Here is a 13,830-nt window from a genome sequence, read left to right as displayed (position 1 = left end):
ATACGATACAGGCAGGGATGTATATGATACAGGCAGGGATATATATGATACAGGCAGTGATGTATATGATACAGGCAGGGATGTATATGATACAGGCAGGGATATATATGATACAGGCAGGTATGTATATGATACAGGCAGAGATGTGTACGATATAGACAGGGTGTATATGATACAGACAGTGTGTATATGATACAGGCATGGCTGTGTACGATACAGGCAGGGATGTGTCCGATACAGGCAGGGATGTATATGATACAGGCAGGGATGTATATGATACAGACAGGGGTGTATATGATTCAGACAGGGATGTATACGATACAGACAGGGATGTGTACGATACAGGCAGGGGTGTGTACGATACAGACAGGGACGTACACGACACAGACACGGATGTATATGATACAGGCAGGAATGTATATGATACAGGCAGGGATGTATATGATACAGGCAGGGATGTATATGATACAGGCAGGGATGTATATGGTACAGGCAGGGATGTCTATGGTACAGGCAGGGGTGTATATGATACAGGCAGGGATGTATACGATACAGACGGGGATGTATACGATACAGACAGGGATGTATATGATACAGACAGGGGCGTACACGACACAGACACGGATGTATATGATACAGGCAGGGATGTATATGATACAGGCAGGGATGTATATGATGCAGGCAGGGATGTATATGATGCAGGCAGGGATGTATATGATACAGGCAGGGATGTATATGGTACAGGCAGGGATGTCTATGATGCAGGCAGGTGTGTATATGATACAGGCAGGGGTGTATATGATTCAGGCAGGGGTGTATATGATGCAGGCAGGTGTGTATATGATACAGGCAGGGGTGTATATGATTCAGGCAGGGGTGTATATGATACAGGCAGGGGTGTATATGATTCAGGCAGGGGTGTATATGATGCAGGCAGGGGTGTATATGGTGCAGGCAGGGTTGTATATGATGCAGGCAGGGGTGTATATGATACAGGCAGGGGTGTATATGATACATTGCCCAATCTTGGTTAGCTATCGGCACCCACTGGGCGTCAAAGGAGGGAGCCTACAGTTAGTTTCAGCACCCCAAGGTGATGGTGGGGTGGGGGGTGTTTAAGCTTCTGGGTTGCTGTAGAGTAATGGAGACAAGAGTTCTGCCTCTCCATGATACACCTTTATTTCTTTGATCCAACTTCACACACAAATCTCACCAACAAACAGTGCCACCTGTAACCCCTTGAGACATCAGTGACTTCTGTCGTGTTGGGTGTCCCGCTATACAGACAAACCAACACGGTTGTAGATGGTACAACTCTGTTTTATTACTCTTGATAACAACATCTGTAAACTTATGACTGTGGTTCGTACTTTACCCGTTAACCTGTGGACCCAGCCCTAACACTATCTTAGAGAGGCACTCAGCACATGGTGTATGTCTGTGTGGCACGCTGTGAGCTCTGTGCCCTGAGCTGTCTCCTGCTGGAATGAGCGGGAACTGTGGTGTTCCCTGTTTTATAGTGCGTGTGTTCTCACTGGTGATTGGCTGTGATGTTGCGTGTGTGTTGATTGGTCCGTTGATCTGTCCATCAGTGTGTGTGTGTTTGCACCATGATATGTTTATCTGAATATCATGACATCCCCCCTTTTTACATGAATATGTGCCTGTGTGGTAATAAATATTGGTGTGTACTGAGTGCAGCTGAATGTGTGTGTGCAATATCTACAACATGTACATGGGACTAAACTATATACAGAGGAAGGTGTCAGGTGCAACAGAGCAACAAGTTTGTACCACAAACAAAACAAGTGCAATCATCAAACATCGAAAACAAACTCCTGTAACGACAAAAAGAGAAACACATTAACATTGTGGCATAACATGTTAGTGAGTCCAATGTGCAAACAGGCTCATAAGTCCAGCCTAGTAGGTGGGCGACGAATTCGGGTTGACCGTTAGGGTGGCACACCATTCATCACCCGGATTAACGCTGTTCACTGGCATCGGCTGGTGGGTCCTACTTGGGGACATCCGATTTCTGTCAATGACCGCAACGCGGAAGGCTTCCCGGTCGTCGGTATCACCGGTCTGTACATCGTCAGGGTATGACTCGGTGTATGGAGGCTGAATGGCCCGCACGTCCCTGCGAGGCCGGCGGAATTGGGGAGCGTTGGCAGGTTGTGCTGCTCGACAGCAGGCAGCGTAGTGGCCCATCTTGCCACAGCGGAGGCATTGGCGGTTTCTTGCCGGACATTGCCGCTTTAAATGTGCGGATCCACAGTTGCCGCACGTCGTGACATCATGGCGTTCGTTGCGCCACCGCGCATGCGCAGTTCGGTCCTGCGTAGAGCGCGCCTGCGCGTCACGTCCCTCTGCGTCGACGTCTCTTTTGGTGCGTACAAGCGTGGGAGGCCGCGGAAAGCGTGCAAAATGGCCGCCCTCGTCCGGGCTGCGGGCCGGGAGGAACTCGATCGACTGGACCCGCTCGGCCTCGTAGGACCCCTGCCGTGCCGATTCGGCCGCCTGGAATTGGGAGTACCGGCTGGTCGCGTTTTCATGGACGACACAGGCTTCGATGGCGGTGGCTAGGGTGAGGCTCTTAATTTTGAGGAGCTGCTGGCGTAGGGTGCCCGAGGTGACGCCAAAAACTATCTGGTCCCGAATCATGGAATCGGAGGTGGCCTCATAGCCGCAGGACTGTGTGAGGATACGGAGGTGTGTCAGGAAAGATTGAAAAGGCTCATCCTTACCCTGCAGGCGCTGCTGGAAGAGGTACCTCTCGAAACTCTCATTCACCTCGACGCTGAAGTGTTGCTCAAGTTTTAGAAGGACCGTCTTGTACTTCGTCTTGTCCTCACCTTCCGTGAACACCAGGGAGTTCTAGATGTGGATGGCGTGTTGCCCCGCCGTGGAGAGGAGGAGGGCGATCTTCCTGGTGTCCGATGCATTCTCCCTGTCTGTGGCTTCTAGGAAGAGCTGGAAGCGCTGTTTAAACAGCTTCCAGTTGACGCCGAGGTTTCCAGCGATTTGGAGCGGCTGCGGCGGGCTGATGGTGTCCATGGCGCAGGATGGCGGATCCCTGAAGATGTGCAGGTAAGTTTCACAGTTGCTGGGTTCCAATTCTGGTACTATGTCGTGTTGGGTGTTCCACTATACAGACGAACCAACACGGTTGTAGATGGTACAACTCTGTTTTATTATTCTTGATAACAACATCTGTAAACTTATGACTGTGGTTCGTAATTTACCCGTTAACCTGTGGACCCAGCCCTAACACTATCGCAGAGAGGCACTCAGCACATGGTGTATGTCTGAGTGGCACGCTGTGAGCTCTGTGCTCTGAGCTGTCTCCTGCTGCAATGAGCGGGAACTGTGGTGTTCCCCGTTTTATAGTGCGTGTGCTCTCACTGGTGATTGGCTGTGATGTTGCGTGTGTGTTGATTGGTCCGTTGACCTGTCCATCAGTGTGTATGTGTGTTTGCACCATGATATGTTTATCTGAATATCATGACAACTTCTATTGGATAATTAACGGCAAATTAGTATTTAATTGGAAGGTCTGTTAACCCGTTCCTAACAGGGGTGGGATGGGGGGGGGTGGTGTTAAGGAAATAACCATCCTGGGGTATGGGTCTCTAAGCTGTCTGCTACCCCCTGCTGGTAAGCATGTGTATCTCGTGCCCTGCGTATCGAGGAGATCCGACTCCCCTGTGATGCACTCCACAGTCAAACAGTCTGTCCGTGCTCACTGCCCAGAGGTTTGTGGAGAATATTGCTCACGTCCTTCCCCCTTTCCTCAGCGAGAACTGGTGAGGGGCTGAGCTGGAGAAGGATGCGTGGCCATCATTTCCCAGTGTAGCGTTGAGCGCTGTGCGCGCACAGGAAGATCCCGCATCTGTTTTCCTCGCCCCCCCCCCCCCCCCCAAACCCAGTGCTGGCACCCCCTTCCTCCTCACAGGATCCGAGAAAATATACTTTATTGCTTGGGGCGGCACGGTAGCACAGCGGTTAGCACTGTTGCTTCACAGCGCCAGGGTCCCGGGTTCGATTCCCGGCTTGGGTCACTGTCTGTGCGGAGTCTGCACGTCCTCCCCGTGTCTGCGTGGGTTTCCTCCGGGTGCTCCGGTTTCCTCCCACAAGTCCCGAAAGACGTGCTTGTTGGGTGAATTGGACATTCTGAATTCTCCCTCTGTGACCCGAACAGGCGCCGGAATGTGGCGACGAGGGGCTTTTCACAGTAACTTTGTGGCAGTGTTAATGTCAGCCTACCTGTGACAATAATAAATATTATTATTATTCTGCTGGCTCATTGAAGGGACACGGGATTCGCAGGCCACTCTGTCTACCCCCCACCACCATCCCGGCCCCCCCAGCTCTGACGATTGCACCAAATCGTCAGTCACAGTGGCCACCTCTCCCCCACGTTTTAAGGCAGCAGTCAGCAAGGGGTTAACGCAGCAGCCGCTGATGCTGAGAAAAACTGCGTTGGGGGAACAAGAGGGGGAAAGCAACGCTCCCTGCATCAGGGAGCAGGAAGAACTCCGCCGTAAACAAATCTGGAGCCGGTTGCGACTCGCGCTGTGATGCGATGGGAGGAACACTCTGAGGGTGTCTCCGAGAGGACCCAGCTGTGTTGTGAAACATTCAGCAATTTATATTCAGCACAGTCCCTCGCTCGCTACCCCCCCCCCCCCCCCCCCCCTCCAGCACCCTCCGCCACAGAGCCAGTAAAATGTACATCACCCACCTAAGGGATCGGGAGCTGGAATGATAATGAAATGAGTGCGTGAGAGAGGAGAGCGGCGTATCCATCAGCTCGTCTCCCGAGCAGAGTGGGATTCTCTCTCTCCATCTCCCTCGCTCTCTCTCCCCTCACCCATCCCCCCTCCCTCCCCCCCCTCCCCATCCCCAACTCTCTCTCCCCCCCCCCACCCTCCCCCCCCACCCTTCCTTCTATCTACCTCCCCCGCTTAAAGACTACCTGACGGTTCTTGGTGGCAAGATCTGCGTGTGCTCCCAGCCTTTAGGTCTAATAAAATATATCACCATCACATTGGCCAGGGGAGACAGACCCTGCTCTGTACATGAAGAGGAAAGCGAAGCTGACAAACCTTTGCCCCTGTGTGGTATGTATTCCTCTCTCTCTCTCTCTCTCTCGCTCTATGTATGTTGTTCAACAGCGTGGATATGTGTGTGTGTGTGTATCTCTGCATGTGTGTGTGTGCCTGTCTGTGTGTGTGTGTGTATCTCTGCATGTGTGTGTGTGTGTGCCTGTCTGTGAGTGTGTGTGCCTGTCTGTGAGTGTGTGTGTATCTCTGCATGTGTGTGTGTGTGCCTGTCTGTGTGTGTGTGTGTGTGCCTGTCTGTGTGTGTGTGTGTATCTTTGCATGTGTGTGTGCCTGTCTGTGTGTGTGTGTATCTCTGCATGTGTGTGTGTGTGTGTGCATTTGTGTGTTGTGTGTACCTGTCTGGGTGTGTGTGTATCTCTGCATGTGTGTGTGTGTGTGCATTTGTGTGTACCTCTCTGGGTGTGTGTGTGTATCTCTGCATGTGTGTGTGTGCATTTGTGTGTACCTGTCTGGGTATGTGTGTGTGTGTAGCACTGCATGTGTGCGTGTGTGCATTTATGTGTTGTATGTGCCTGTCTGGGTGTGTGTGTGTGTGTGTGTCTCTGCATGTGTGTGTGCGCATTTGTGTGTGCCTGTCTGGGTATGTGTGTATCTCTGCGTGTGTATGCATTTATGTGTTGGCTTTCTGTCACCATTGCTTCACGGCCCGTGGTGTGATTGGTATTCTCTGTTATTTAGCACCCCCGCCACCCCCACCCCGTCCCTCCCTCCCGGTGGGCCATCTGAGATTGCCAAGCCTGCCTCCGGAGTGAAGTGATTGAGATTTGCCGAGGTGGTTGAGGTGCAGTCTGTGGGTGACCAGCTCGTTTGGCTGAAGGGCGGAGATTGTGTTGATGGGTTGGTGACTAATCTTAACGGGAGGCGCCTCTCGTTCTGCACCGTGCTGGGCTCACACTCTGACTGGATATCCAGGACGCAGGTCCGTCGTGATCACAGCTTTGTTGCTGGTCACTGGCAGCCGGGGGGTGTCGATGAACACTGGCATCACCGCCCACCGGATGAATTGAGGCAGTGTGTTAGTGGCTACGGCTAAACGCCTGGCACCCGTCCGAGGCGGTGCAGCCCGTAGAAAATATACTTGCATCCCTTTCGCGCCTCTCACCACCTCAGGTTGTCGGCGACCACTCTCGAAGTGTCGTCACTGTGGTAATCTGGGAAAATTTGCAGGGAATTTGCACACAGAAAGATCCCACAGACAGCAATGTGACGATGTAGGGTAATATCGTTCCGTGACGATGGTCGAGGGGTAAATATTGGCCCCAGAGCACCGGGCTGAACTCCCCTCACTGACCCTCTAACAGTGCAGCACTCCCTCAGTACTGACCCTCTGACAGTGCGGCGCTCCCCCAGTACTGACCCTCTGACAGTACGGCACTCCCTCAGTACCGACCCTCTAACAGTGCGGCACTCCCTCAGTACTGACCCTCTGACAGTGCAGCACTCCCTCAGTACTGACCCTCTGACAGTGCAGCGCTCCCTCAGTACTGACCCTCTGACAGTGCAGCACTCCCTCAGTACTGACCCTCAGCAAGTGCGGCACTCCCTCAGTACTGACCCTCTGACAGTGCAGCACTCCCTCAGTACTGACCCTCTGACAGTGCGGCACTCCCTCAGTACTGACCCTCTGACAGTGCGGCACTCCCTCAGTACTGACCCTCTGACAGTGCGGCACTCCCTCAGTACTGACCCTCTGACAGTGCGGCACTCCCTCAGTACTGACCCTCTGACAGTGCGGCACTCCCTCAGTACTGACCCTGTGACAGTGCGGCACTCCCTCAGTACCGACCCTCTGACAGTGCGGCACTCCCTCAGTACTGACCCTCTGACAGTGCGGCCTCCCTCAGTACTGACCCTCTGACAGTGCAGCACTCCCTCAGTACTGACCCTCTGACAGTGCGGCACTCCCTCAGTACTGACCCTCTGACAGTGCGGCGCTCCCTCAGTACTGACCCTCTGACAGTGCGGCACTCCCTCAGTACTGACCCTCTGACAGTGCGGCACTCCCTCACTACTGACCCTCTGACAGTGCGGCGCTCCCTCACTGACCCTCTGACAGTGCGGCACTCCCTCAGTACTGACCCTCTGACAGTGCGGCACTCCCTCAGTACTGACCCTCTGACAGTGCGGCACTCCCTCAGTACTGACCCTCCGACAGTGCGGCACTCCCTCAGTACCGACCCTCTAACAGTGCGGCACTCCCTCAGTACTGACCCTCTGACAGTGCGGCGCTCCCTCAGTACTGACCCTCTGACAGTGCGGCACTCCCTCAGTACTGACCCTCTGACAGTGCGGCACTCCCTCAGTACTGACCCTCTGACAGTGTGGCACTCCCTCAGTACTCACCCTCTGACAGTGCGGCACTCTCTCAGTACTGACCCTCTGACAGTGCGGCACTCCCTCAGTACTGACCCTCTGACAGTGCGGCACTCCCTCAGTACTGACCCTCTGACAGTGCGGCACTCCCTCAGTACTGACCCTCTGACAGTGCGGCACTCCCTCAGTACTGACCCTCTGACAGTGCGGCACTCCCTCAGTACTGACCCTCTGACAGTGCGGCGCTCCCTCACTGACCCTCTGACAGTGCGGCACTCCCTCAGTACTGACCCTCTGACAGTGCGGCACTCCCTCAGTACTGACCCTCTGACAGTGCGGCACTCCCTCAGTACTGACCCTCCGACAGTGCGGCACTCCCTCAGTACCGACCCTCTAACAGTGCGGCACTCCCTCAGTACTGACCCTCTGACAGTGCGGCGCTCCCTCAGTACTGACCCTCTGACAGTGCGGCACTCCCTCAGTACTGACCCTCTGACAGTGCGGCACTCCCTCAGTACTGACCCTCTGACAGTGCGGCACTCCCTCAGTACTGACCCTCTGACAGTGCGGCACTCCCTCAGTACTGACCCTCTGACAGTGCGGCGCTCCCTCACTGACCCTCTGACAGTGCGGCACTCCCTCAGTACTGACCCTCTGACAGTGCGGCACTCCCTCAGTACTGACCCTCTGACAGTGCGGCACTCCCTCAGTACTGACCCTCTGACAGTGCGGCACTCCCTCAGTACTGACCCTCTGACAGTGCTGCACTCCCTCAGTACAGACCCTCTGACAGTGCGGCATTCCCTCAGTACTGACCCTCTGACAGTGCGTCTCTCCCTCAGTACTGACCCTCTGACAGTGCAGCACGCCCTCAGTACTGACACTCTGACAGTGCGGCACTCCCTCAGTACTGACCCTCTGACAGTGCTGCACTCCCTCAGTACAGACCCTCTGACAGTGCAGCACTCCCTCAGTACTGACCCTCTGACAGTGCTGCACTCCCTCAGTACAGACCCTCTGACAGTGCGGCACTCCCTCAGTACTGACCCTGTGACAGTGCAGCACTCCCTCAGTACAGACCCTCTGACAGTGCAGCACTCTCTCAGTACTGACCCTCTGACAGTGCTGCACTCCCTCAGTACAGACCCTCTGACAGTGCAGCACTCCCTCAGTACTGACCCTCTGACAGTGCTGCACTCCCTCAGTACAGACCCTCTGACAGTGCGGCACTCCCTCAGTACTGACACTCTGACAGTGCGGCACTCCCTCAGTACTGACCCTCTGACAGTGCGGCACTCCCTCAGTACTGACCCTCTGACAGTGCGGCACTCCCTCAGTACTGACCCTCTGACAGTGCGGCACTCCCTCAGTACTGACCCTCTGACAGTGCGGCACTCCCTCAGTACTGACCCTCTGACAGTGCGGCACTCCCTCAGTACTGACCCTCTGACAGTGCGGCACTCTCTCAGTACTGACCCTCTGACAGTGCAGCACTCCCTCAGTACAGACCCTCTGACAGTGCAGCACTCCCTCAGTACTGACCCTCTGACAGTGCTGCACTCCCTCAGTACAGACCCTCTGACAGTGCAGCACTCCCTCAGTACTGACCCTCTGACAGTGCTGCACTCCCTCAGTACTGACACTCTGACAGTGCGGCACTCCCTCAGTACTGACCCTCTGACAGTGCGGCACTCCCTCAGTACTGACCCTCTGACAGTGCGGCACTCCCTCAGTACTGACCCTCTGACAGTGCGGCACTCCCTCAGTACTGACCCTCTGACAGTGCGGCACTCCCTCAGTACTGACCCTCCGACAGTGCGGCACTCCCTCAGTACTGACCCTCTGACAGTGCGGCGCTCCCTCAGTACTGACCCTCTGACAGTGCGGCACTCCCTCAGTACTGACCCTCTGACAGTGCGGCACTCCCTCAGTACTGACCCTCTGACAGTGCGGCACTCCCTCAGTACTGACCCTCTGACCCTCGCAGCATGTAATGAAGCGATGCTTTGGTGCACATGCGTGATCCTGGGCACGATCGGGATGGCGCGTGGTGGCAACCATGGGTGAAGAGCATTGGCTCCCAATGCGAGAGATGGCGCGCGAGACCCGGCCAATTGTTTGAAGCTGCCTATGACACAAATCCGAGGCAGGTGGGGTAGGTTTGCGAGCGGTTTATTGGCAGCTGCCTCAGAGGAGCTGCACCCCTCTCAACGTGAGGTACGGATAGTCCTGATTGGTGGAAGGATTTGCCAAGTTGACTTGGGCAGTTAAAGTGTCATTCACATGTCGTTTGTTCAGGTAACCGTTCGTGTCCGTGTTTCCCCGAGAATTCCTGTGTGTGTCCTGATGGACCAATGGTTTGGAATCAGGTACTGATGCCACCTTGAACATGGATCTAGATAATCAAGGGAGATGGGGGTCAGCGAGGCAGTGGAGGCAAGGTAGAAGGTCAGATATCATTGTGGGGAATGGCGGGGTAGGCTCGACGGGGCGAGTGGCCTCCTCCTAGGAACGTACAAAAGTTGCAGCACATCAGGAGGCCATTCAGCCAACCTTGTCCACGCCAGCTCGAGGGCACTCAGGTGCCCCCCTCTTTTGGGCGGCACAGTGGTTAGCACCGCTGCATCACAGCTCCGGGGTCCCAGGTTCGATTCCCGGCTCGGGTCACTGTCTGCGCGGAGCCTGCACGTTCTCCCCGTGTCTGCGTGGGTTTCCTCCGGGTGCTCCGGTTTCCTCCCACAAGTCCCCGAAAGACGTGCTGCTGGGGGAACTGGACATTCTGAATTCTCCCTCTGTGTACCCGAACAGGCGCCGGAATGTGGCGACTAGGGGCTTTTCACAGTAACGTCATTGCAGTGTTAATGTAAGCCTGCTTGTGACACTAATAATGATTATTATTATTAAGGGGGGTGTCAGGAGCTGGCGGATGGTAGATGTACGTAAATCATTGAAGGTGTCAGCACGTGTTGAGATCACGGTTAGTACCATAAAAAGGAATCCCCCAATTTATAAATAGGTGTGGAGCGTGCAAGAGCAAGGGCGTTATGGTAAAAAAGACAGTGGTTCTACGTCAGCTGCAGTATTGGGTCCCGTTCGGGTCACCCCACTCGGGCCAAGAAATTGTTTGAGAGAGAGTGCAAGAAATATTCACGAGAGTGTCTCCAGTTTACGTGGGTAGACTGCAGAAAGAACATAATAAGAGCATAAGAACTAGGAGCAGGAGTCGGCCACCTGGCCCCTCGAGCCTGCTCCACCATTCAATGAGATCGTGGCTGATCTTTTGTGGACTCAGCTCCACTTTCCGGCCCGAACACCATAACCCTTAATCCCTTTATTCTTCAAAAACTATCGATCTTTATCTTAAAAACATTTAATTAAGGAGCCTCTACTGCTTCACTGGGCAAGTAATCCCATAGCTTCACAACCCTTTGGGTGAAGAAGTTCCTCCTAAACTCAGTCCTAAATCTACTTCCCCTTCTTTTGAGGCTATGCCCTCTAGTTCTGCTTTCACCCGCCAGTGGAAACAACCTGCCCGCATCTATCCTATCTATTCCCTTCATAATCTTATATGTTTCTATAAGATCCCCCCTCATCCTTCTAAATTCCAACGAGTACAGTCCCAGTCTACTCAACCTCTCCCCGTAATCCAACCCCTTCAGCTCTGGGATTAACCTAGTGAATCTCCTCTGCACACCCTCCAGCGTCAGTACGTCCTTTCTCAAGTAAGGAGACCAAAACTGAACACAATACTCCAGGTGTGGCCTCACTAACACCTTATACAATTGCAGCATAACCTCCCTAGTCTTAAACACCATCCCTCTAGCAATGAAGGACAAAATTCCATTTGCCTTCCTAATCACCTGTTGCACCTGTAAACCAACCTTTTGCGACTCATGCACTAGCACACCCAGGTCTTTCCTGGGTGTCATTCGGGTGACCCAAAGGTGGCCATTCGGCCCGTCGAGTTTGAATCATAGAATTGAATCATAGAGTTTACTGTGCAGAAGGAGGCCATTCGGCCCATCGAGTCTGCACCATCTCTTGGAAAGAGCACCCTACCCAAGGTCAACACCTCCACCCTATCCCCGTAACCCAGTAACCCCACCCAACACTAAGGGCAATTTTGGACACTGAGGGCAATCCACCTAACCTGCACATCTTTGGACCGTGGGAGGAAACCGGAGCACCCGGAGGAAACCCACGCAGACACGGGGAGAATGTGCAGACTCCGCACAGACAGTGACCCAAGCTGGGAATCGAACCCGGGACCCTGGCGCTGTGAAGCAGCAGTGCTAACCACTATGTTGCTCCTGTGAGAAGATTAACAGAAGATTAAGCAGAGATTTGATAAAGGGATTCAACATCACGAGGGGTCTGGACAGATTAAATAGAGAGAAGAAGATACAGAGTAAAGCTCCCTCTACACTGGCCCCATCAAACACTCCCAGGACAGGTACAGCACGGGTTAGATACAGAGTAAAGCTCCCTACACACTGTCCCCATCAAACACTCCCAGGACAGGTACAGCACGGGGTTCGATACAGAGTAAAGCTCCCTCGACACTGTCCCCATCAAACACTCCCAGGACAGGTACAGCACGGGGTTAGATACAGAGTAAAGCTCCCTCTACACTGTCCACATCAAACACTCCCAGGACAGGTACAGCACAGGGTTAGATACAGAGTAAAGCTCCCTCTACACTGTCGCCATCAAACACTCACAGGCCAGGTACAGCACGGGGTTCGATACAGAGTAAAGCTCCCCGACACTGTCCTCATCAAACACTCCCAGGACAGGTACAGCACGGGGTTAGATACAGAGTAAAGCTCCCTCTACACTGTCCACATCAAACACTCCCAGGACAGGTACAGCACAGGGTTAGATACAGAGTAAAGCTCCCTCTACACTGCCCCCATCAAACACTCCCAATGTGTCACCTGCAGTACCATGGGTATCTGCATTGTTACAGTAATGAAAGTTAACTTCCAGTTCAGAGGGTGGGGGGGCGGGGGGGGGGGGGGGGGCGCGGCGGACGTCACGCTTCAGCTATACGGAGCCCTGGTTCCTGGGGTGACTGTGAACAGTTCTGGAGGAAGAGAGTCACCGGGTCGCTAATTAACTTGAACAAGAATAAAATGTTTATGATACTTGAAACATTTGGATTGTGATACAATACTCCTTTCGTATTCTATTAATTAAGTATATCTCAATCGACGATGGTCTCATTAATATAAAGTCCCTTTTAAACACACAAGATGACAGTGGGCAAGTACACGCACTCTGCTCTGAACCCAAGTTGCCGCCTGTGGATAGCCCCTCAGATTCCCCCCAGATGATTAGCACATGTGAGTTTCCAAAATTCCCTCACAAAAGCCTGCTTTACAATCTTCTCTCAGAATAATACTTTCCCTTAGCGGCATACATTCCCGAATCCAGGTTTTCCGAATGACACTTTTAAATAAAACTACTTTTAGCAGTGAATCCAGTCCAGGATTTTACACTAACCACTTTAGGATTTTTTTTGCCTTGTCTACTTTGCACATTGCTCTTAATTGCTTTCAGTCTCGATTCCCAGCCTGTATTAAAATGGCATCAGTTATTTGATTTACCTTTGAAGGCTGCTGTCCCACTTTAGGCCCAGTCACTGCAATTGTCTCTTTAACTCAGAACACTTTGTTTACTTTTCCTTGAATTCTTCTGAACCGTATCTTGGTCTCTGTTCACTTAAGTGAAGACTTCTTCAAAACTTCTCTTCATTTCTCTTGTTTCCTTAACTAACTGGACTTTAGATTTCCGGCATCTGTTTTCTTCGCCATTACACCTGAATGGCCCTTACCTTCCTGTTGTCATTTGAGGGGCTTCAAGAGGAAGCTATCTCAGTTATGTTTAATGCAGGTGGATGTCAGTGTGGGTGTGTGTGATTGTGTGTGGGTGTGTGTGTCGGTGTGTGTGGGTGTGTATGTGTGGGTGTTGTGTGTGTGTGTGTGTGTGCTTTTTGTGTTTTTGTGTGTGGGAGTGTGTGCGCGTGTGTGTTTGTGTGTGTGTGTGTTTTTTGTGTGTTTGTGTTTTGAGTCTGTGTGTGTGTTTTTTGTGTGTGGGGGTGTGCGTGGTGTGTGTGTGTGTTTTTTGCGTGTTTGTGTGGGGGTGTGTGTGGGGGGTGTGGGTGGGGGGTGTGTATGGGAGTGTGTGTGTGGTGTGTGTGGGTGTATGTGTGGGTGTGTGTATGGGTGTGTGTTGGGGTGTGTGTTGGGGTGTGTGTGGGGGGGTGTATGGGTGTGTGTATGGGTGTGTGTATGGGTGTGTGTATGGGTGTGTGTGTGTGTGGGTGTGTGTATGGGTGTGTGTGTGTGTGGGGGGGTGTGAGGGGGTGTGTGTGTGGGTGTGTGTG

General features: G+C 53.1%; 1 protein-coding gene across 2 annotated transcripts in view; it reads left to right on the top strand.

The window, feature by feature from the left end:
• Positions 1–13,830, top strand: part of LOC140404625 (disks large homolog 4) — a 912,024-nt gene that overhangs the window by 298,173 nt on the left and 600,021 nt on the right. Inside the window, exon 1 of one of the 2 annotated variants that reach the window (XM_072493231.1) lies at positions 4,967–5,126. The exons of the other annotated variant lie outside the window; for it this stretch is intronic. Within the exon in view, the coding sequence (XP_072349332.1) occupies positions 5,085–5,126 (42 nt within the window). The 5' untranslated portion in view covers positions 4,967–5,084. Of the gene's footprint in view, positions 1–4,966; positions 5,127–13,830 lie in introns of those variants that run through there. 2 annotated transcript variants of the gene reach the window in all.

Source organism: Scyliorhinus torazame, chromosome 31 (assembly GCF_047496885.1).
Source record: "Scyliorhinus torazame isolate Kashiwa2021f chromosome 31, sScyTor2.1, whole genome shotgun sequence".
Classification (NCBI taxonomy): Eukaryota; Metazoa; Chordata; class Chondrichthyes; order Carcharhiniformes; family Scyliorhinidae; genus Scyliorhinus; species Scyliorhinus torazame.
This window is presented reverse-complemented; position numbering and strand designations above follow the sequence as displayed.